The 25,967-nt window shown below is 35.9% G+C and overlaps 1 protein-coding gene across 2 annotated transcripts in view; it reads right to left on the bottom strand.

Moving 5' to 3' along the window:
* emid1 (EMI domain containing 1) overlaps positions 1-25,967 on the bottom strand; it is an 87,693-nt gene that overhangs the window by 50,164 nt on the left and 11,562 nt on the right. For both annotated transcript variants that reach the window (XM_073840286.1, XM_073840285.1), the window contains exons 2-3: positions 24,179-24,292; positions 23,067-23,170 (exon numbers count right to left, since the gene is read on the bottom strand). In XM_073840286.1, coding sequence (XP_073696387.1) covers positions 23,067-23,170; positions 24,179-24,292 — 218 coding nt within the window. The remainder of the gene's footprint in view (positions 1-23,066; positions 23,171-24,178; positions 24,293-25,967) is intronic.

Raw genomic sequence — 25,967 nt, 5'->3', positions numbered from 1 at the left:
CTGCATAAAAGATGTTTACATATAGTTCACAAGAGAAAATAATAGTTGAATTTATAAAAAATTACCCTGTTCAAAAGTTTACATACACTTGATTCTTAATACTGTGTTGTTACCTGAATGATTCACAGCTGTGTTTTTTTGCTTAGTGATAGTTGTTCGTGAGTCCCTTGTTTATCTTGAACAAATTCTTTGGTTTTACAGCATTTTTGTGTATGTGAACCCTTTCCATCAATGACTGTATGATTATGAGATCCATCTTTTCACACCAAGGACAACTGAGGGACTCATATGCAACTATTAGAGATCGTTCAAACGGTCACTGATTCTTCAGAAGAAAACACAATGCATTAAGCTTTTAAAACTTTTTGAATTTGAAGATCAGGGTAAATTTCTACTTATTTTGTCTTCTGGGAAACATGTAAGTATCTTCTGTAGCTTCTGAAGGGCAATACTAAATGAAAAAAATTATATTTAGGCAAAATAAGAAAAATGTACACATCTTCATTTTGTTCAAAAGTTTACACCCCTGGCATCAGTGAGCATTTGAACCTTGTGTAATAGTTGCATATGAGTCCCTCAGTTGTCCTCAGTGTGAAAGGACTGATCTCAAAATCATACAGTCATTGTTGGAAAGGGTTCAAATACACAAAAAATGCTGAAAAAGGATTAGTGGGACCAGCTATGGAACAAGAATGAAGTGTATGTAAACTTTTGAACAGGGTAATTTTTATAAATTCAACTATTATTTTCTCCTGTGGGCTGTATGTCAACGTCTTTTATGTGAAATATCTTATTCAGATCAGTACTAAATAAAACACAAAATGCATTTTGTGTGATCCTTCTTATTTTGGTAGAATAATTAACATTTTGCAGATTCTGCAAGGTGTATGAAAACATTTGACTTCAACTGTATATTTTAATATTTTTACTCTTTAATTTTGGGCTTGAAAGGGGTTTTGGTATTTTATGATTAAATGTTTTATTTGACAATAACAAAAACAATACAATGCCTACTAATCCACTTAAAAGCTGCAAAATTAATTAAGAAACATGTGGTTATAATACCAAATAATTGCAAGAAGGAAAATAACATCTCAGTCCTACTCAGCAAATTTCATTTTATCAGCTGTCTGGCAGTCGGCTTTCTCAACTCATAAAAGCTTTTAAGAAAACAGGGCGGTTAGGCCTTTCAAACTAACTTATGGATGCCTTTAAGCTTTATGAATACAAATGACTTCACCCAGTGGCCAGATAATGAGACAGTTTGGGCAAATGGAAAATGAAATCATGCTGTCTCTGCAGGAAAATGTCTTTTCCATATATTGTGTGAGGGGTTGTGGGGTTATCGTAATTAGGGAAGACTTGATATATGCAGCACTCAGCTACTGGATGTCTGAGCATTGTGGGTGAAGGCGCTTTTATCAGAAAATCTGACGTGACTCATTGAGGATGTCAGACTTTGTGGTTGTGGTTTGATGGACTACTAGCCTATAAAAGCACTAGAAAGAGCTGAACCAGGCGACCTCCGGTTGGTGTTGTTCCTGACTGTTTCTGGTGAAATAATCTCCTCAAAAGGTCTAACACTCAAGGACATACACTTTTCAGACACTGAGATTTATCTTTTCGCACTGAACTAGCACATTATTCTCTGCACAAGCAAGTCAAGCAACCTTAACATCCCTATTTTTCCCCATCCATGGTGGAATGACACAGGCAACCCTCTGCAGAAAAATAAAACTGCTGAATTTAATAAAAGAGAGAGAGATTAAAAGGGGCACCATTTTGTGCAAGAAAAGCATGTTCAAAAGAAGAGCCGGGTGTGGTGCCAATGTGTGGGGGATGAAACTACAGGCTGGCACTAGTGCCATGTGAAAGAGATCAGCAGATTGATGTGGGAGTGGGAGATTACAGTCACCCTCACAAAACAAACACTGAAAGAGATAATGAAAAGATTTAGAATTTTGATAGGGGAGGGCGGTGCATGAGAATCTACAGTCTTAGTACAGTTATGATAATAATATAAATATCAGTGTTTCCCCTACCATTATCTTAGGGGGGCGGCCCGCCCCTCCAACGGCACCCCCCACCCCCCTTGAACGTCATGTTCATTTTATTTTCGATATAGCACCAGATCACAATAGAAGTCATTTAAGGTGATCTTTCCTATAGAACAGGTCTATACATTGTTCTTTTATTAAACAAACTAAATTGCCTTATGTTATTTATCTTATTTACACGAAGGCATGTAATTTCTGTCTCTACATGGTCGCGCGTTTACAATGTCTCCTCCGCGAAAACACGGACGGGATCGCGGAATCCATTCATAAAAATGGAATTTACTGTAGCACGAAATTCCACGGAATTCGTCGATTTTTGGATTATTAAATCAAAAGTTGGTCTGTCACTTAATTCAAATCGCGATATGGACTCGTGTCTGTGAAAACTGAAATGCAAAAAGACTGTTTTAATATGAATCCTGCATGTTCCGTTTGCCTCTGTATGTATGAATGGCGGAGACGCGTTTTTTTTTTACTACACGCATACTGAAGTACGTGTGACGCTCCCGCTAATTGCATTTGCATCTCACATGAACAGATAAACTAAATCTCCAAAGCTGCTGTGAGTGTCACTTTTACCGTTTCATTTGAGAAAACTAGCATCACATCATACTGTACACACAGAAACTTCACGGCAACCTGTCAAAATAAAAGTACGGTTTAACATGAAACAGAACAATATTAGTCTTGTATTAGAGCCTACTTCTGTACTGTATAATGTAGGTGTTTATGTATTCCTATTTAAATAATTGACATAAAACAATATATATGATAAAAAATAAATATTACAACAAGATTAACCCCTAATTGTAGAAAAAAAATATTACAATTATTATTTAAACGTTTTAAACTGAATATAATTTTTCATGTATTGCTTTTAACAGTAAACCTCTGTTTGTTTGCCCAAAATTAAAAGGGTTTATTTTACATTTGATAAAAAATAAATAAATGTTTATGCTTTCATTTAATTATCAGAAAAATTAACACACAAAAATTTCTAAAAAAAAAAAAAAAAAAAAAAAAAAAAAAAGCAAAAGATTGTAGAGCCCTATTGTTCAAAATGTTAAAATAGAGTTTTGGACTTATTTTTTCACTGAAATAAATGTTTTCGTTATTACACAAAGTAGGCTAAAGTACCGGTGGAAAAAAGTAAAGTTGGCTACCGGCGGCTACCGGCTGGAAACCTAGGGGAAACACTGAATATAGTATATACTGTAGAATAAAAGACAAATAAATACTATTCTGAACAAATCCCAGGCTAAATATATTGCCATCGTCCTGTACAAGCATAGAATTCCACATATCTAGAATCATTTCACAAACCAAACTAATCTACACAGCTCTAATGATAGTGTAAAACCCAAGTAGGTTGGGCCCTATCATTCAGACACTCAGAGGTTCACCACTGACTTCACCATTGCCTCTTTCGCATGTTGGGTCTAGTGGAAAGAAATGACAAACATGGCCCCAAACAGACTTTGCGTTCCCAGAACACTCAAACCTCTTACAGAAATATCTGCCATACAAACCACAACTATATATGTACTCTACATGCACAAGAAAAATTAATCTCTGTTTTTGGGAAGTTTCCACCAAACATAAAAACTGGTTTGCCTAACCCAAACAAGCAAGTGGCTGTTATGACAGTGTTCGGTTAAATCTGGCCTTGTTTGGACAACCTGTCGAAGTTACAAATAGCAGTTTGTGGCAATCTGACAGCCACATTGTTTTGCCCAACAGACTCAAGTTTCTAAACACTGAAATTATTAAAGGGATAGTTCGCCCAAAAATGAAAATTCTGTCTTTAATTACTCATCCTCATGTCGATCCAAACCCGCAAGACCTTCGGTCATCTTCAGAGCACGAATTAAGATATTTTTGATGGAATCTGAGAGCTTTCTGACCCTCAAGGTTGAACCAATGATGACACATACAACTATTTTATTGATGCCCTTACTACCTTTCTGGGCCTTGAATGTGGCAGTTACATTGCTGTCTATGCAGGGTCTGAAAGCTCTTGGATTTCATCAAAAATATCTTAATTTGTGTTTTAACGACAAACAAAGGCCTTACAGGTTTGGAACGACATAAGGGTGGGTAATTAATGACAGAATTGTCATTTTTATGTGAACTAACCTTTTAAAGCCTAATGTCATATATTTATTTTACGTTTTCTGAGGTTTCTTGAAACACTAAAATTCGATTTAATCCATTCTCTGACCACAGATAGACTTCTTTTTCCACTATTGTGCCTGAAAATTCAGCTTCGCCATCACTGGGGAAAAAATGACATTTACAATATATATAAAACAGAAAACTTTTAATATATATTTATTTAAAATTGTACTTATTTTTCACAATATTACTGTTCTTACTGTATTTTTTATCAAATAAATGCAACCTGATCTCATGACAAAAATGCACCTGTTGGAACTTTTTTGCAAAACGCAAAATACAAACTGCCATGTATGTTTCGTGACAGATTTGATGTGAAATGTCCACATGTGAAATGGTTTTTTTTTCCGGGCGCTATAACTCTATTGCTCCGTTACGTTTTAAAATGATGTACTGCCTGCACAACACCTAAACCTACCCGATAGTATGAACAAAAGCAAATGTGACATAAAAACGCAATCGCAAACATGCCGCTTTAGCTTGTTTTTTAATCATCTTTCAGCTCTTTCATCATGAGCAATGTTTTTCATTGGATTTTATCCTCAAGGATTCTGCATCCTAAATCCAATTCTGTGCCGGCTGAGCTACCGAGCAAGCTTGTTACATCCGGAAAGCGAAACATATGAAGCTGCAATCATAACTGTGTATAAATACGAAATACGAAGTGCTTGCTGTTTTACCGCCTCTAGTGTTCATTTCTGTTGGCAAAAATGCAGTGGTATGTACTTATTGGTACGTATTTCGCATCTTGCAAAAAAGTTCCCACAGGTACATTTTCGTCATGAGATGAGGTAGAATAAATGCACCCTTGGTGAGCATGAACTTCTTTAAAAACATCTCAAAAAATCTTACTAACACACTATACAAAAAAACCTTTTCAAACTAATTTTTAAAACAATGAATCATATTTTAAATAATAAATAAAGGAACAAATAATAAAAAAATGGCACTGCTCCATCTTTCTCTTTAGTTCTGTAGGTATAAATTTTCATGTGGACCTGATTACATGCCGAGTGGAACAACATAGTTGACGTAATAATAGACATGTTAATGTCAGTTGTCATATGTTGATGTATTTGACTGACAGCAGAAATGCAATGTTTTTACAGCTTTGTTTCAGTAGATGATCTTATTGTATTAGAGTTTTGGGTTCTAAATCTTACAGTATGTTTTTTATAGAGAAACTGTTTAATTTTTTAAAAACATCAAGGAAATTTTTACATTTGATGAAATTACCCTTCCAAACAATAGCATGGTGTCTGTTTACCCCTCAAAAATGCTAAAAAAAACCCATCGCTGACGTGACTCCACTAACCTCCTATTCCTCACAACAGTTGCTCTTCCTCTCTCTCCGCCTTCCTTTCACTCCAAGTGCCCTACAATAACCATTTTTCACCAGAGACTCAGAGGGAACTGCAATCTAAACCCTTTAGGAGCCTCTGCCAAAGTGAACACAATGTCAACCTTGACAATGAGTTAGAGTGTAAGGGAAAAAGAGAGGTTGAGAGAGCTGATTGACTTATTGCGGCCCTGATACCTGGCAGCAGTCGTAGGAAACGTGTATTTTTGGATTCCCCCAGCCTTTCACTCACTTATCCTTCATCATGCTCTTTCTCCGTGATGACAGAGAGGGAAAAGATATTGTGATGCAGAGAAAAAGAGACAGGGAGCCTTTATCGCGCCGTCTTTCCATCTGGAACCGAAACCGATCGTTTATACGGCAGTTATAGGACCTTGCAGCATGTAACAAACTCATCTTTATCAAAACAATTTTAAAAACTTATGTTTATCCAGTTTTTAAACATTACAACTTGGTCTAAATTTGATCTAGAGGTTTATCCAAAAGGATAAGTAGGAACAGAAACTGACATCAAATGAAGGATACTTTTGTTCCGCCAGCTTGATACTTCAAACTCTGGCGTGGGAAAAGCTGAGTTGTTCAAAGCCTCAACATCAGCTCTATAAATACAACAAAAGTTCAAGACCAGCATGCCATTGACTCCAGCTCGACTGATTGAGGTCCAAAATGGTTCAACTCTTCTGCAGTCATCCTGCCCTCTACTTCAGGTGTGTGTGAGAGCTAGTTTCTAAGACAGACGATGTGGAACACTTCCAGCCCAAATAACAGATCCAGATATCATTCTACCAGTGCAGAAAAATCCCGCCTTGACTTTCCTGTCCCATCCAGTGGCATTTCAGCCAACTGTCAATGAGCCTTCTCATTGGCTGGTGGCAGGACATAGTCCAGATCCCTCTATACACATTATGTCACAACACGCAGTCTATTAAAGTGATTTACTATCATCACTGGCTGTCGGCTAAAAAGAATGGCAGCTGCAGTAGCGAGTGAGTGTGTGTGTAAAAAGAGAGTTCATTTGAGACTGCAGCTTGTCAAGTAACTACTTAACTACTAAAAAAAATGAAAATTCTGTCATTAATTACTCACCCCCATGTCGTTCCAAACCTGGAACACAAATAAAGATATTTTTTTATGAAGTCTGAGAGCTTTCTGACTCTAGACAGCAGCGCAACTGAGATGTTCAAAGCCCAGAAAAGTAGTAAGGACATCATTAAACTAGTCCATGTGACATTAGTTGATCAACCATAATGTTATGAAGCTATGAGAATACTTTTTGTGCACAATGAAAACAAAAACAATGACTATATTTAACAATTTCTTCTCTTCCGTACCACTAAATGACTGTGTGCCTTATACAGGTTTAGAATGACTTTAAGGCAAAAAAGGCCATTTAAAATTATATTTGATTATATTTGAAGATACCACACATTTTAAGTTAGTCACACACGAGATCAGCAAGCACACGCATGAAATCAGTTCACTTTAAATTTCCTTCTGCATTTTATGATGGATCTCTTTTCCGACACAGATTTGGTCTGTTACGATGAAGTCAGCACTGCACACTCCTGGCCAAAACCACAGGGAGAAAACTCTAATGCACAGAGCATACTGCAAGTCCATCATCCCTCGGTGAACACCAGCATCTCCATCATCTCTTAATGCAATAATGCTGTCGCTAAAAACCCAACACAACAGATTAACATCAACACATACCCACTAACGTCTGACTTTATCATTTGTGCTGACACATATACTGTTTTACTATCCTGCTAGTAAAAAAAAAAGTCTGTTGAAAATGTTTTTCCAAGTGCATTTAAAACTCTGCACTCAGGCATTTAAATGTGATGTGGCAAGACACAAAAGCTTACTTACAATAATGTATTATATTTGTTAAAGCATATAATTTCACTCGCCATACAATGTAAGTGTAAATTTACTTTGAAAGCTTTGTCATGGATTGTTTGGTTCTTTCTTCAGCTAATAAAATGTGGCAGAAAACAGCACATTTGTTTAAAAATGTTTCCTTTGATATGGTATCCTTTGTGTGAATGAAGCTAAATTCTGATTTTAATGATCAGTTAAGTGTGTAAAAAGTAAAAATAACTCAAAATAAATGGTATACAGCAATATTTATTTGATAAAAATACAATAATATTTAGAAATATTGCTACAATTTGAAAAACAGATTTCTATTGTAATATATTTTAAAATGTAATTTCCTACTATGTTGGAAAAGCTTATTTTCAGAAGTCATTACTCCAGATTTCAGTGTCACACGATCCTTCAGAAATTATTCTAATATGCTGATTTGATTATTTCTTAATATAAACAAGAATAAGATGTTTCACATAAAAGACATTTACATATAGTGCACAAGAGAAAATAAGAGTTTAATTTATAAAAATGACCCTGTTCAAAAGTTTACATACACTTGATTCTTAATACTGTGTTGTTACCTGAATGATCCACAACTGTGTTTTTTTGTTTTGTGATAGTCCCCATGAGTCCCTTGTTTGTCCTGAACAGTTAAACTGCTCGCTGTTCTTCAGAAAAATCCTTCACGTCCCATGGATTCTTTGGGTTTTCAGCATTTTTGTCTATTTGAACAACAATGCCTGTATGATTTTGAGATCAATCTTTTCACACCGAGGACAACTGAGGAACTCATATGCAACTATTACAGAAGGTTCAAACACTCACTGATGCTTCAGAAGGAAAAACAATGCATTAAGAGCCAGGGGGTTGAAAACTTTTAAATTTGAAGTTTTGGGGAAAAATTTTTGAAAATTTGAAGATCAGGGTAAATTTAAAGGAACCGTATGTAGGATTGGGGCCAAAACTGGTACTGCAATCACTTTCAAAATACTGTAGAACGATGTATCCCCTCCCCCTTCCCCCTGACTCGAGGTTGCCAGCTAAGCTGCAGGATCCAGCAGGAACGTAGGCTGCTACAAGGAGCTTCCAATGGCAAGTGACGAGTCCTACACAGTAATTTTTTTTCTTCTGTTAATTATGTTTATGCTTCACGAGAGATATTTTGCGAAGTAATTATGTATCGCAAAAATGTACTAATGGCGATTAGCCAAATATTTCGTAAAGATGTACTGTAATACCACATTTCAGTCGGAACATAGATTGTTTTCATACCCTGCTAGTGGTGCGATATAAAGCTTTTTATGAACGCATTTAGCACAGGCTACCGTGGAAAATCCACTGTTTACGGAAGCAAAGTTAGCCAAACATAGATGAATCTTACCTGTCCAGGAGAAAATTAGCAACGTTGGCGTCTGTCTTCAAATTCTTCTCCGTTTTCAGCCGTCTCCATCTTTCAAAGGCGTCTCCTATACAAATCCTTGTTTTATTTCGGACTTTGTCACGATGTATTTCGGATTCATAACGAGGTCTTTTAGGTTTCGTAACGTTATACATGTTTTATCTGACACTTCGTAGCTGCAGCTGTAAATAGGGCAGAGCTGGCAACCCGGATGACGAAACTCTACTGACTTTGTGATTGGTAGATAGCTGGAGGGTGGAGCCTCAAACCAAAACACAAAATGACAACAATAACATCAGTTGTGGGCTGCAACTGTCACTTTTAAATGACAATATCCTGGCCGGACCACTGTTGTCAGTGATATAAGTATTTGAAATGAACATGATTTCTTAATGTCTAGTGACAATGTCAGGGCCATTTTATGATTAACTGAAACAAATTTCTTACATACGGTTCCTTTAACTTAATTTGTCTTCACGTGAGTATCTTCTGTAGCTTCTGAAGGGCAGTACTAAATGAAAAAATATATTTAGGCAAAATAATTTTCATTCCGTTCAAAAGTTTACACCCCTAGTTCTTAATGCGCAATTTTTCCTTCTGGAGCATCAGTGAGCATTTGAACCTTCTGTAATAGTTGCATATGAGTCTCTCAGTTGTTGTGTGAAAAGATCAAAAGATGGAAAGATGGATCTTAAAATGATTGTATACACAAAAACACACAAACAAGGAACTCATAAACAACTATCACTAAACAAAAAAAAACAGCTGTGGATCATTTAGGTAACAACACAGTATTGAGAATAAAGTGTACACTTTTGATGGTCATTTTTATAAATTCAACTATTATTTGCTCTTGTGGACTATATGTAAAATAAAATAGATAAAATAGTTAACATTTTGCAGATTCTGTAAACTTTTGACTTCAACTGTAGACCAGTACACAAGGGCTATTTTCACTTAGACCAGTAACCAACCATCCAAACACTCAGAACACCATTTTCAGCCAAACATTATCTATAATCAGAAAATACAGATGCAATCCGACAGCCCTCAATGCACAATTGGGAATCACTGTAGTTCTATTGTAACACAAAACCCCCGGCGGTCACCCGGTTTCTTCTTAATCCTTTTATCCTATAAGTTTCTACAGCACTGCTGTGGAGCGTGGCTCTAATAAGCATGTGTTTGTGTAAAGCTCAACCAAAACCTGCCTCTCTAATCACAACCATCTTTATACCATCACGTAAGCATACACAGATCCAGACACATAGTACACAGTATGTACACACTTACAAATGTTTGCAAATGACATCAAAGAAACACAGGTTTTTGAGTCTTTGCTTAATCAGCGGCTCAGGACTAAATGAGCTCTTGGCAACCACAAGATAAGTTGAATATGCGAATGACATCATAACCGCTCGCCGCAGATGAAGACTTCTGTGGTTGTCTGTCAGTCTCAGACAACCACAGGAGCGAGAAAGGGAGGTGGGAAACAACACAAAGAAACAATGTTTTTCCCAGGTTTTCTAATATTCTTTTTAATATAAAACACTGCATGCCTTTTCATGTGGCAGATGCATAGTTAGGTTTTACAGGGCCATATAAAAATACAACAATAAAACCAAAACACAGCCCAAACAAGATGTGATGTATGCGTAGCAACAAACCTGTAAAGACCTCCTATAGTTTGTGAGGAAGGTTCAAGCAAGTTTTCTATTTATCTAAGAAGACCTGGCAAACTAATAAACAAACTTGTCGTTTATGTTGATTACATCATTATAAAACTCCATGAGTTAAGATGTAAACTCTCCAATATCCCAAGAAAAAGAAAAAAGGTAGTAAATTAAGGCAACTGCTTCAAATTGCGAGTTCAGGGTGAAGCTTTCCTTCCTTCTACTCAATTCATTTGTTTCTTTCCATTTCCAGACCTTCACTTCCTCCAGTGGGGCCCTGTGCAATGCTGCACTTCCTGTTTGAGTTTATGTGGTGGGATGTAGAGCGGCGGGCCAGTGAAACCTGAAATTTCTTGGTTTATATAGAGATGAATGAGCATACATAGATTTCACACTCATTTCAGCAGGTGGGTTATGTCGTCCTGCAGATTGATTGGGGCCTTCGGACTGAATGGACAGCTCAGAGCAGAGAAAGGAAAAGAAGGGAATAATTACATCACGAATATACAATATACAGAATAGGCAGCAAGAATTTAGAATAACAAACAGCTCACACATCTAAACTTACAAAGCTGTTTACAGTAACGCAGATGGAAGATGTGGGGTGAAAGAAAGAATATGACTTCATAGTCTGCTGATGGGCAATTTTGCATTGTGAATGTGTTCATAGTGTTTGTTAATAGGGTGCACTCTGGGTTCTTACTTGAGCTGTGTGAAAGGTGCTGAATAAGTAAAAGGTATTTGCTCAAAATAATGTTCAAAATGTGGGTTTAGATTATATGCTCACAATAGGCATTCTCATGTTGTGTTTGCAATATTCTTTTAAAGAGTGTATTCAGAATTTCCATTCATAATATGTTAAAAATGTGCGTCGACATGCAGCACTACGGGCGTCCCGCATTTAAGTCCCGCATCGCGGACCTTTCCCGATCCTGTCCCCCTCTCTGTCCCACTTTGTTTCCTGTCTCACTACTGTCCTATCAATAAAAGGCAAAAACGGCAAAAATAAATCTTAAAAAAAAGAGTCTGTTCATAGTGTGTCTTTGGAATGTTTAGTGTGTTCAAAATGTTCATTCAAAATGTTTGTTTATAATGTCCATTCAAAGTGTGTTTTCAGAATGTTCGTACATAATTTGTTTAGGATGTTAGTTTAAAATTTTTGTTCATAAAGTTTATTCAAACTGTGTTTTCAGATTGTTCATTCATATTGTGTTTTCAGAAGATTCGGAATGTTTGTTGAAAGTGTTTTCAGAATGTTCAATTATAATTTGTTTAGAATGTTCGTTTAAAATGTGTGTTTGTAAATAAATTTTATTCGAAATGTTCATTTAAAGTGTGTTATTAGAATGTTCGATTATAATTTGTTTAGAATTTTTATTTAAAAGTTTCTAAAGTTCGTTAATAGTGTGTTTTGTGTATTCGTAATGTTCGTTTAAAGTGTGTGTTCAAAGTGAGTTTTCAGAATGTTTGTTCATAATTTCTTTACAATGTTAATTTAAAATGTGTGTGTTCATAATGTTCATTCAAACTGTGTATTACGATTGTTCGTTCATTGCATTTTTTTTTAATATTCGGAATGTTCGTTCAAAGTGCGTGTTCAAAATGTTTGTTCAAAAGTGTTTTCAGAATGTTCATTCATAATTTGTTTAGAATGTTTAAGACGTGTATTCATGTTCATTCACACTGTTTTCCGATTGTGCATTCAGAGCATGTTTTTAGAATATTCTGAATGTTCGTTTAGAGGGTGTGTTCAAAATTTTTGTTACAAATTTTAGTTTGAAGTCCGTTTTCAGAATGTTTGTTCATAACATTTTTAGAATGTTTGTTTAAAATGTATGTTCATAATGTTCATTTAAACTGTGTTTTCAGATTGCTTGTTCATAGTGTTTTTAGAATATTCGCAATGTTCGTTCCAAGTGTGTGTTCAAAGTGTTCGTTCAAAATGTTTTCAGAATGTTTGTTCAGAATTTGGTTTAAAATGTGCATTCATAATGTTCATTCAAACAGTTTGTAAATTGTATATTCTTTGCGTGTTTTTAGAATATTCGGAATGTGTGTGGTCAGAATTGTTCAAAGTGTTTTCAGAATGTCAATTCATAATTAGTTTAGAATGTTTGTTTAAAATGTGTGTTCATAATGTTCATTCAAACTGTGTTTTCAGATTGTAGGTTCATAGAGTTTTTAAAATATTCAGAATGTGTGTGTTCAAGGCGTGTTTTCAAAATATTAGTTTAAACTGTGCATTCAGAACATTCATTTATGTTGTGTTCGGAATGTTCATTCAAAATGTGTGATCAGAATGTTTGTTCAAATTGTGTTTTCAGAAAGTTCATTGATAGTGTGTTCTGGAATGTTCATACATCGTGTGTTCTGAATGATTGTTCAAAATGTGTTTTTTCAGAATGTTCATTCATAGTGTGTCAAAATGTTCGTTTACAGTGTGTGTTCAAGAATGTTCATTCAAAGTGTGTGCGCAAGAATGTTCGTTCAAAACGTTAGTGGATGCTCGCAAAACGACAAATGCACACAGACACAACAGCTGCACAATGCACTTCTTGACACTTCATATCTCCCACACACGCTCACACACAGGCAGTGTCTCACTTGAGGAGAATAAACACACCGCAGCCACACAAAGCTGACTGGCTAATACAAAGACAAGTAGGAGGCTCTGCCTAAGGGTTTGGCCCTTTCCCAACTCATTAAGGACAACTTAAATCATCCCAGAATGAAAAGTGCTCTTAAAAAAGAGCCAAAAAATGCTCCCAGCTGATTGCCTCCATAGTGAGTGTGTGTAACCAACTGATGTTTGAAGCATAAGAGCTTAGCGTGGAACCCCCCGATAAGCTGAGCTGAGCTGTGAAAACACAGATTACATTTCTGTGGGTTTAAAGCGGCTGTCGCATGCCTGCGAGCCGAGCGGGTAATTAGTGCATCAAAAGCGCACAGCCTCATTTCGACCGAGGGGCGGGGTTTGATACGGGGCCCTTCGCACTTCTGAGACAAGCGTGCTAATTCAACACGTCCTCCCACATGATAAACACACAAGCTGTTCACTTCCTCTCAATCATTTGCTGACTGTCAGTCAGTTTCTTTTACGCACACACACACTTGAGTAGGGTGAAGAGCTAATGTGTATGAATATAAACATCTCCAAATGAATCCTCATCATTTATTTTAAAAACACTAAAGGTCTGTGGAGAAATCTTCTTCTAAAAACACTGAGACACCGTGGGGGGAAATAATGATTTAACAAGTGTTAGGTCATTACGCTTATCAACGACATAATCTGTGGAGCTCTGTTGAAATAATAAACTTAACTGAAAACAGATATGGCTGAACAATATGTTGACATAGCCTTGATAGACAGCGTTTCATTTTTCTAGGATAATACATGATGTAATTTGTTCAGTGCGTTTTAATCTCAGGGGTTTTAAATGATCCAGGGTTGTATTTTTTGTTTATTTTTATTTTCCAATTCCAATGACTTTTTTTTAGAGGAGACATCCATTAAGGGTTTGCTTACAATTACAATTCAAGATTATTTAAAGGGATAGTTCACCTAAAAAAATGAACATTCTGTCATTAATTACTCACCCTCATGTCGTTCCAAACCTGTAAGACCTTTGTTCATCATCAGAACACAAATTAAGATATTTTTGATTAAATCCAAGAGCTTTCTGACCCTGCATAAAAAGCGACGCAACTACCACATTCAAGGCCCAGAAAGGTAGTAGCTTTAACCGTAACATTATGAAGCAACGAGAATACTTTTTGTGCAATTTCTTCTCTTCCCTGTCAGTCTTCGACATGTGTTCACAAGAGTACCACCATGCACCCTACCTTGCTTGGCCGTAAATGTGGTAGTTGCATTGTTGTCTATTCAGGGTCAGAAAGCTCAGAGATTTGATCAAAAAAAATCTTCCAAAGATAAACAAAGTTCTTACAGGTTGACATGAGGAATGAAATTTCAGAAGTAAACCAGATCAATAGAGCAGTAAGTACAGAAACGTAGCAAGTGGTTTACAGTTTATAAAACATCCTGTGTGCTGGATGTCCGTGACAGAATCGTGTGAGCGCTTCCATCTGTAAGCACTTACCATAACAGCCTCATCTGAAATACTTAGAGCACTGCATGTAAAAACAGACTGTTTTACAGTTAAACTATATCAGAACTGCTCATACAACACAAGAGACCTCAGATGTTTACTAAACAGCTACACATCTAGATTTTCAGTATGTGTGTATGTTTTGTATGTATACAATATTAAGATGTTTAGGGCTAAGTTCCTTTTTTCAAATAAATAAATATTTATATTTAGCAAGGATGTATCAAATTGATCAAAAGTAAATTCTTGTGTAATGGTACAAAATATTTTTATTTTAAATAAATGGTATTCTGTATGGAAGCCCATTTTTGCCACTGAATAAAAAAGGAAATTGCGACTTTTTATCTCATAATTCTGACTTCTTTTCTCTCGCAATTTTGAGTTTACATCTCGCAATTCTGACTTTTTTTCCTCAGAATTGTGTCATATAAACTTGCAATTCTGACTTTTTTTTAGATCTGTCAGCTATAAACGCACAATTGTGAGTTATAGACTCAGAATTGCAAGATATAGAGTCAGAATTGCAGGATAAAAACTCGCAATTCTGACTTTTTGTCTCGCAATTGCAAGATTGTATCTCGCAATTCTCAGATTCCGAGTTATAAAGTCCAGTTCTAAGGGGGGAAAAAACTCACATGTTCACAGAATTGAGTTTATATCTCACAATTTTGACTTAATAACTCGCAATTGTGAGTTTATATCATAAAATTTTGACTTAATTTCTCAGAATTGCGAGTTTATATCTTGTAATTCTGACTTTATAATTTGCAATTGCAAGTTTATATCATGCAATTCTGACTTTATAACTCGCAATTGCGTGATGTAAACTAGCAACTGCAAGTTATAAAGTCAGAATTGCCTGATATAAACTTGTAATTGTGACTTTATTTCTCAGAATTGCGAATTTATATCATGCAATTCTGACTTTATTCCCAGAATCGCAAGTTTATATCTCGCAGTTCTAACTTTATAACTCGCAATTGTGAGTTTATATCTCACAATTCTGAAAAAAAGTTTCATTGGCAGAAACGGGCTTCCATTGGGTTCTGCTAACTTTCTATTCATCAAAGAATCCTGAAAAAATGTATCACTGTTTCCAGAAAAATATTAAGCAGCAGTACAACTAGGGCTGAGCGATTAATCGAAAAGTAATCGAAATCGACATTCAGAACCTATAATCGATCAAATTTTTTCAGGTCAATTATTTCAATTACTTTCCCTTTAAAAACATTACTGCGTGTGGAGTCAGGTGACCCCGCTCCGTTACGTTACGTTATTCCTCCGACATGTTCATGGAGAGCTTAAGCAGTATTTATACAGTAAAAAGTATTTACAGGATATACAAGAGTAATTTTATTTAGAAGAGATACTGCTTATTTTCTACTTTTAATATTTATTATTATTTTATAAATAATTTATTTTGTTTCCAAAAGTGCAAGTTATTTATTTTCACTAATTTAAGAAAAATGTGACTTTTCGTTTTAAGCAATGTGTGCTTTAATTTCAGTTGTTCAACACTGATGTTCAATAAATAATCATAGATAGTAGATAGTGTGTGCACCCTTCATTCAAAAATCTCTCACTTGTAATATGTGAGCATATTTACTGTACAAAACTTGTCAGTGAACTACGAGGGCAAAAAAAAAAAAATTATTTAAATATAATTAAATATAATTTTATTAATGATTAAAATAATCGTTCATTTATCGTAATCGGGTTAAAATGTTCAATTAATCGAGATTTTGATTTTAGGCCAAATCGCCCAGCCCTAAATACAACTGTTTTCAACTTTGAGCCCTAATGTTTTTAGACAGATCTGGTGAGACTGAAGACTGGAGTGTTGGCTGCTAAAAATTCAGTTTTGCCATCACAGGAATATTTTAAAACATTTTAAAATATATTAAAAAAACAGCTTTTTCTGTCTTTGTGAGCATAAGAAAAACACTGATGTGAAATGGTATGGTAGTGTATATACCGTTTGTCCAAAGCTTTCAGGATGTACTACAACACTGACTTACTAATACAGTTTCAAAAGTCTGTGTACAGTATGTGCGTGTGAATGTGTGAACAAGGGTGGGACGCTGATCTTTATGCAATGCACTTCAGATAAAAAGCTTGCCATTTACTTCAAATATGTTTTTGTGTCTTATCGGTGATGTAATGTTTTTACTAGTTCAGACGACGCCGGTAAGAGAGGGAGAACTAATGAGCAAAGAACAAGAGATTACAAGTATGAGAGCAAAAAAGGACTTGAGCCAAATATGGACAAAAGCAAAAGAAATCTTTAGTATCCTTAATCCACAATCAACTCTTTAAAGCAGACCTGTTCAGTTATATCCCAGACAGCAGCTCAAACAGAGCAGTACCAAATGTGTGTTCTGCTAGCTGTAAATGTTTCTCATGACAAATAAAAAAGGTGAATGCTATAGGCCTAATGCTAATGTTTTATGCATCAATGAAATACTATACTATATCACAGAACTGCTATCTGCAGAGGAGATAGGAGTTGTTCTGTTTGGCTTACTCGAATAGCCCGGCTTTAAAGTGAAGATGATGTGTAAGAGATATTGTTTGACCAAAGCAGCATATTTCTCTTTTCTCATTCCACAGATCCCACATCAGAACACGACTAACTGATCCTAGAACAACAGATTCACTGAGCTGAGATGCCTTTACACTTTACATTTCAAACTACAACCCATACTGTGTGCATGGCAATGACCTGGAGCCTTTGTAGACACAAACAGAGACAGTTGGAGAGAGAGACAGACAGTGTTATAAAACAAGATGATGTGGGGGCTGTCTGGACGGTACATCTCACCATATATGAGAGAATAAAGCTCATTCTCCACGGTCTGATATTTCAGACACTAATAAATGTTTATGCTTTGCACACACAACATGCGTTGTAGATTCTGGTCCTCGCTTATAGAGCACAGCATCAGTAAGCGATGTCTTGAGGGTGCAGAAGCCCACTATAAACTGTGGTGTCAGAGAAACAGAGAGAGACAGAACGGAGCTGTCAGTTCCACTCAGGGGTGCCTGTGATCAGAGTTTGCCTCACATGGTACTGATAAGACATTAGTGTTCACAGGCCTCACAGCGTCCCACTTAAGGCGGTATCCTCTCTCCATTTCATCATCTCTCTCTTATGAGGAACAGCTTTAACTTAATTCACCCACTTTATCTCTCATTTCATGGTTGTCTGCTGCCTTTGGGGTACGTAATTGTGTGAAAATAGAACGGTTTGCTTTTTGGTTGGCGGTGTGGGTGTGGGTTTGTCTGTGCAGTTTCATCTTCGGATAAAAGTAAACTCATTTTTAAAATAAGGACCTATTAATGCAATCGCTAAGTTCGGATTTGCCCTCTCGGGTCAAACTGATCCTCTAACCAAACTCAGTTCACAGTTACTAGTTTGCGTCTATTAGATAAATATCACTACTAAATGGTCAGTATTGTATCTTTTATCATTCTGAAAACAGAAATGGTTCACCCAAAAACCCTGAAGACCCCTTGAGAGTTACCAGAGTAAGATTTTCAGTAACAGTGACTGAAATTTGGAATTTATTAATTCCATCAGCTTTAAATATCACTCAGGTTTCATTAAAAATATCTTCAAAAGTCTTGTGTGTTTGGAATGACATGTGAGTAAGTAAATTTTGAAATTCCTTTAAATAATTATTCAAAAAGAATGCATCCAAGAAGTCACTAAATAAACATCAATGCATAATTACTTTTAAGGATAGAATCTATGGAATCTCATTTCTGATACAAAATACATTTATCTCAGAATTTAGACTTTTTTCTCAGAATTGCATGATACGAACTCGCAATTCTGACTTTTTTAATTAAAATTGTGAGATATACACTTGCAATTATGAGTCATAAAATTAGAATGGCGAGATATAAATTCACAATTATGATTTTTTTCGTAGAACTGCGTGATAAATATTCGCAATCACAAGAAAAATGTCAGAATTGCAAGATAGAAACTCATAATTCTGACTTTTTTCTCATAAATGCAAGTTTGTATCTCACCATTCTGACTTTTTTCCTGGAATTGTGAGTTTATATCTCGCAATTCTGACTTTTTTCTCAGAATTGTGAGATATAAACTTGCAATTGCGATTTATAAAGTCCAGTTTTTATTGATATGAAGATTGATATGTTTTTAGAATTACGAGTTTATATCTATATAGATATACACTTGCAATTCTGAGAAAAAAAGTCACAAATGCGAGATTTAGACTCAAAATTGTGAGTTTATATCTTAGAATTGCTTTTATGTCTCGCAGTTCTGACTTTACAACTCGTTTATATATATATATATATATATATATATATATATATAGTTTATATCATGCAATTCTGCTTTCATTTCTCAGAATTGACTTTTTATCTCACAATTCTGACTTTATAACTCACAATTGTGAGTTTATTTCTCAAAATTCTGAGAAAAAAGTGATAATTGCAAGATGTAAACTTGCAAATTATGGGGAAAAAGTCCTAATTGTGAGATAAAAAGTCGGAATTACCTTTTTTATTTTTTACACAGTGACTGAAACAGGCTTCCATTGGAATCTGCATTAAACAACATAAAAATTATTTAATTTCACAGGATTAGTGGAGAGGTTTTTATATGCAAGCAAAATAGACATAACAGAAAAATGTACCTAAATGAATCTGACTATAAAACCAAACTGAATCAAAGTACAAATCAGTTTTCAAATGAAAGAATTAAATCAAATCAAATCAAACTATTAAATAAAGTCTGACTGATATCTTGTGAATTGGCTTCAGTTTGGACACATCAAAACCTCTCTTTTTGTTTTCCAAAGCAAAAATCTTATATGCAGCAACATGAGGGTGAATAAATGATGCTAGAGACATTTTTGATTGAACTAAACTGCTGAAAAAAATATTACAATTATGAATATGCTCCTGTTATAATCCAGGAAAAAGAGCTCAGTATGGACAAAGCCCTTGGCTGTGGGCTAAAAACAGACAGGAAGCAGTAAGTATAGATAGCATACAGTTACTACTTTACATTTTAGCATATGCATACACGCACACACACAGACACAAACAACCACATGACGTACAGAGTACAGCATTAAGATCCCCAAAGCAATTTACAAGACACATTTAAGCCAAAACTGTCTATAAAAGTAAATTAAAGTTCAGTCAAATGAAGACTTGCCACCCTGGCAATGTCTGCCATATTAAATCATTTAGTGGTGCTTAAAAGAGTCACCACTTGAAAGCTAGCAGTGGGTCAGTGGGTACAGCTGGTTTAAACAACAGCTTAAAAAAGTCCAATTTTGGCCATATCACACAAGACCTGGATCATTTGGGAGAGGATAGGAGACTCTCATGGCTGCTGGCTGGTCCTCACAGTTACTCCCAGCACGACTCACAATGAGGCTCTGGCTGACACTCAGAGAATGCAGCCAAACACACACACAGCCACAGAGCAAAGCAGCCAGAAACAGCACACAAACACAGCTGAGACACGCGCTCGCATTAATCACACACTCGCTCGCACACACGCATGCTTTCGCCGTCTCACAATAGCCATTCATCCTGTTTCTCTTCTTTTGTCTTCTCCACTATTTGCTCTCCTGACAGTGGGACATGATTTACAAACACAGACAGTGGAGCGAACGAGAAGAAGTCAAAGTCAAAGTGAGACGCGAACTGCGCCTAGGCCAGGACATTAGTTGTGCGGTGGTCTCTTTGTGTGAGTCTGTACAAACATTAAATAACAAATATGGCTACCTCTTAGACCCTAAACACTTGTGGATCATTTCCTATTCCCAGCTCATGACTAGTTGTCTGCACTATGAGCTGTGATGGGGAATATCTACTAAGAGTAGAAAGTTTTTTTTTTTCTATTTTAGCAGTTCAGTCATTTCCAAAATAGTGTAGCTTTTTCCAGCAACATTTTCCAATGAGTAACCAGATGAAATGCTACAATGCTTTTTCTAACACTGTGTTGTGCACACAGCCAAGTTGAAGTCAGAATCATTTTTAGCGAAATGGTTCAGTCAGACAATTATATTAATAAACCTATTAAAAATACACAGTTCAAATAGAAAACGTTTAAAAAATATTTAAATGTTAAAATGTTTAGTCAGATTTTGTCAAATGCTGATTTCTTTTATTAGTTTGGTTTTAACTGAAAATGTATGTTAAATGCTGTCACCCAAATTAAAGGGACAGTTCACCAAAAAATGAAATTTCTGTCATTGATTACTAACCCTCATGTTGTTCCAAACCCGTAAGACCTTCGTTCATCTTTGGAACACAAATTAAGATATTTTTGATGAAATCAAAGGAATCAGAAGTTTCTGACCCTGCATAAACAACAACTCAACCAACACATTAAAGGCCCAGAAAGGTAGTAAGGACATAGTTAAAATAATGTGGTAGTTGTCTGTCTATGCCAGTGTTTTTCAACCACTGTGCCGCGGTACACTAGTGTGCCGTGAGAGATCGTCAGGTGTGCCGTGGGAAATTATTCAATTTCACCTAATTGGTCTAAAACATTTTTTGAAAACTAAGAAGTTATTGTCTGCGAATAATGTGCCGTTGTCGAGTGTCTGCGCTGTCTAGTGACACCGGCAGAGTAATCATGTCATACTCTTCCATATCAGTAGGTGGCACTGGCAGTAGATAGCTAATTGCCTGTTTATTTGATTCCTATTCAAGACACTTTGATAAGAATGACTGTATATTGTTAATTGCACTTTTGATTTGAAAGAAGAAGAAATATGAAAGATCATAAAATACTTTTTTCTTTGTGTTTATTTGATTCCTGTTCAAGACACTTCAATAAGAATGGCTGTATTTTGTTAATATAGGCTACAGAGTTTCATTTTTTTACAGTTTCGATTGTTGGTGTGCCTTGTGATTTTTTTTGATTAAAAATGTACCTTGGCTCAAAAAAGGTTGAAAAACACTGGTCTATGCAGGGTCAGAAAGCTATTGGATTTCATAAAAAATATCTTAAATTGGGTTCTGATGATAACGAAGGTCTTTCAGGTTTGGAACGACATTATGGTGATTAATTAATGACAGAATTTTCATTTTTGGATGAGCTATCCCTTTACTATCCATATGATTTTGTCCCTGACAAAAATTGTTTTATTATCTGATAGTTGATTTTATTACAGTTTTTTACGATTGTTTACACTCTAAAATAAACATTTCCACACAATTTGCTAAATTCTACTCCAAGGAGCAAAACACCGCCACAGATTTGCACAACATTACACACAATGTCTGCTTCACTCTTTTTGCAAAACATTACACACAGTGATTTGTAAAACTCTACACACATTTCGACACCTTAGACACAGATAAGGATTGTGAGGTTACTTCCTTGTCATTACAAAGCCCCGGATTGCCAATGACCACACTAATGAACAAATTGGATAAACACATCCACAAGGTGTGGAAGCACACATGTGCTAATTTGAAAACGCAGCACTCAGGTGTGCTATAAAAGGCAGCAGGTGAGTTCACCTGTATTCATCAAAAAGGATGTGGATGAAATCTTATGGGCTGATCCAGCCAGACGGAGAGATGAGGAATAGTTACAGTAGTTGTGTTGCTTTTTTTTTCCAGAGTCAAACTGTATGTACTTCATGCAGTAATTTTTATTTGTCTACAGATTTTATTTGTTTCATTGATTTCATTGTTGATTGATTACTGTAACTGATTATGGTAAGAAATACTGTATTTCTTGAATTGAAATAAATACTTGAAATATTCAGTCTGCAGCATCAGTGTTGTGCAGTGCTTGGTAAGTTTATAGTAGGCCTATTTGTGTTCATTCTCCCTATATCTCAAAGTAATCATGAAGAATGTTGTTTGTCACTATTTCGTTTTGTCATCGAAATGATCCCTTACATAACAATGTCTGCCCAAAAATCTAGCACATGCTATTTCCTAAAATTAGTTTTTTTTACAAATGTGTTTTTTTATTTATCACAGCAGTGTGAAACTGTCTGCAATAGTGTCTGATCATTGAGGACTGTGTTGGTTAAATGAAAACTAATAGCATTTTCACAAATATGTGTATATGTTTTGACTGAAATGTGTATGTTTTGACTGAAGTGTGTCATTTTGCAAACAATCTAGGAATTCTGCAAATTGAGTGTGGTGTTTGGATAATTGTGATTATATTTTGAAAAAAAAAGAACCCGGTTTTCAAAATTGTGTGTAAACAATTGAAAAAAACTGTAACTACTAAACTAATTTTTCAAAAGAGTAGCTTGACTACTTCATAATTATTTAAATTTGGAAAACTCAAAGTAGATTTTGCAACACTGATAAAGAGACACAAGATTTCCTTCTTTACAACTGTGAATAGTTCTGTATTGGGATGCAACTAACGTCATTGGTCAGTCTTACCTTCCTCACACTGAGATCCGCTGTATCCAGGACAACATTTCCACTCCAGAGAGGTGATGGTGCGGTACACGACTTTATAGGATGGCCGGACCACAGTGCGATAGCTGCAACACACACACACACACACACACACACACACACACACACACACACACACACACACACACACACACACACACACACACACACACACACACACACACACACACACACACCTAAAGTTTATCATATTTTTACTAGTGCTGTCAAACGATTAATCACAATTAATCACATCCAAAATAAAAGTTTTTGTTTATATAATATATGTGTGTGTACTGTATATATTTATTATGCATATATAAATACACATACATGCATGTACATATTTAAGTAAAATATGTTATGTTTACATATAATTTTTTTTATATATAATATAAACCATATGAATATAAATATACGCATGTAAATACATGTAAATATTTTCAAAATATAAACTGTATGTGTGTGTCTATATATACATAATAAATATGCACAGTACACACACATATTCTATGTAAACAAAAACTTTTATTTTTATTTTTTGATTAATCACAATTAATCATTTGACAGCACTAATTTTTACACTAAAAACCCAGTATAGGGATACTTCACTCAACAACAAAAGTTTCTGCTCCTTACGGTCATGTTTATGTGGGGTAAAGCAGCACTGTTTTATCATAGTAGATACATCTGAGTGTGTTGAAAGTTCTGTTATAGTTCTATTCTGTGCATTCATCTCCAATTCAATAAAATGCATAACATATTAAAGGGTCTTTGGTGTTTCCATGTTTTCTACAAAATAAAACCAGAAATTGAGGGTATATGACATTGGTAGGTGACACAATGATAAGGTCCATTACACTACTGTAGTTAAATTATATGTTTCTCTGGATTCAAGAACTGCAACATGGAATAATGAGATTATACTTTTATACATGCAACATTTAATAGATTTGGTTATGTTTCTTAGAACCATGTCCTACTAACACACAACCACTAAGACATTGAATTTACTGCACAGGCCACACATGTGAACCGGAGGTCCCTAAAACGATATGAAACACTTAGTGAGTGTGAATTGATAATAAACTCACCTTCCTCCATTGCAACCCTGAGGCCACCTGCAGGTCTGATAGACTCTTTGGAGAGTGGTGCCATTCTGGACCTGACAGGTCACTGTTTTAGTCACTGTCTGCGGACACCAGTTCCTAAGAGAGAAACCAATATGAGAATCAGAGCAGAGCAATGTAATTGACCTCCATCATAGTGATGACATAAGAATAATAACACACACACACGCACACACATAGCTGGCCATTAAATGATCTAATCCGACTCCCACATACTGTAAAAGTGATCAGTGTTTCATGGGCCTCCCATCCTTTAACAGTCTAACCATCTTCTTTGAAAACTCTTTATGATGTTTACGCAGGTTAAATGACCCATGTGCCCGGCAGGAGAGCATTGTCAGCGCTGTTTACTTTGCGGTCCTTCGCTAGCAATACACATCCGCCCATTTTTATTCTTTCCGCAGCACCACAAGCAGGTCAAGTCACGGAGGGGGACGATGTCCTGCGAATGTGAGCGTGTGGGCTCCTCATCTAGATTTAAGACAGCTTTTAGAAACTCGAGCCAAAAACTGGAGCAGAGGCACAGTCCCCGGGAGAAAGACTGGCTCTTTTGTGCTGCTTTTTATCAGGGTTTCACTTCACACAGCTGGAAAAGTCCAGGAACATTTTGAGCCACTCAAAAAATGGCTTAACATGAGTGATGGCTGACAAAACCCTGAATCGGATTCCCATTTATTTTAAATATAAAAATAACATTAGACAACGTCTTAAAAGGTCTTACGTATATGTGTGTGAATCATTAGAGGCCCCATGATTCTTAGGCTGATGTCATATGATTTTAAGACGTTATTAATGCTCTTTTTTATATCGCAATATTCAGAGTAATCCTTCAAAGTGTACAAATTGGGATGGTTGATGATGCTTTGGGGTTATTTTTGTTAAACAAAAGCCTACACAATAACGCCATACAAGATATTGCAATACTATGCCATAACCCTTATATACATATACATAAGAAATCCCAACTGCCCTAAAAGGGAGTTTTGTAGCATAGAAACTCACTCAAGGTATGGTTTCAGTCACGGTCTCATTATTAAGCGGAAAATGCAAACAAGAGAAACAAGCCTGGGAGACAAAAGTCATCTGGAAAGTTTGCAACGGTAATCATTAAATGTGCCCTACATAATGTGGAACTTTCTAATTGGGAAGCCAGTGGCAAATCCAGGCCTGATGAGGAGCAGACTGGAGGCAGGACAGAAAAGAGCAGAGGAGAAGGGGGAAAGTAACACAGAGAACCAAAACAAAGCTGCGCGGCTCAAGCCCAGACTTTCGGCACATGCCAGAAGTCACAAAAGAAAGGAATGAACGTGGGTTTGAAGAGAAACACCAATCAGATCTCTTTCCCCCTGAGCTCCCTCATGATTTTTACACAGAACGACTTGAAACAAAGAGCCATTGATAAGTTCACCTCAAACAGACCTTTGTATGAACCATTATGCCTCAAGTTGAGCAAACATAAGTCAAAGAGATGTGGAGCAGAATTCAAAGAGAGTTAATGCACGTGTAACATATGGAGGTCATTATATCTACTATACTTCAGTGGTTATTATCAATGGCTCAGCTTATGCACAGCTATGATCACACACCAGGAAAACAGGCAAGAGGGCCGTTACATGCTCAGTAATCAGCATCAATCTGCCTGGATTACTCTAGATTGTCTGTCTGTGGCATTGCGTGTGTGCAGAATTTTAGGGATTGATGGAATTGTGACAGCGTTTTAGAAATGCATTTTAATGATGCAGATATAATATTA

The sequence above is a fragment of the Garra rufa genome, chromosome 5 (genome assembly GCF_049309525.1).
Source record: "Garra rufa chromosome 5, GarRuf1.0, whole genome shotgun sequence".
NCBI lineage: Eukaryota > Metazoa > Chordata > Actinopteri > Cypriniformes > Cyprinidae > Garra > Garra rufa.
Note: the sequence above shows the minus strand (reverse complement) of the source record. Positions and strands in the feature narration are given on the sequence as shown.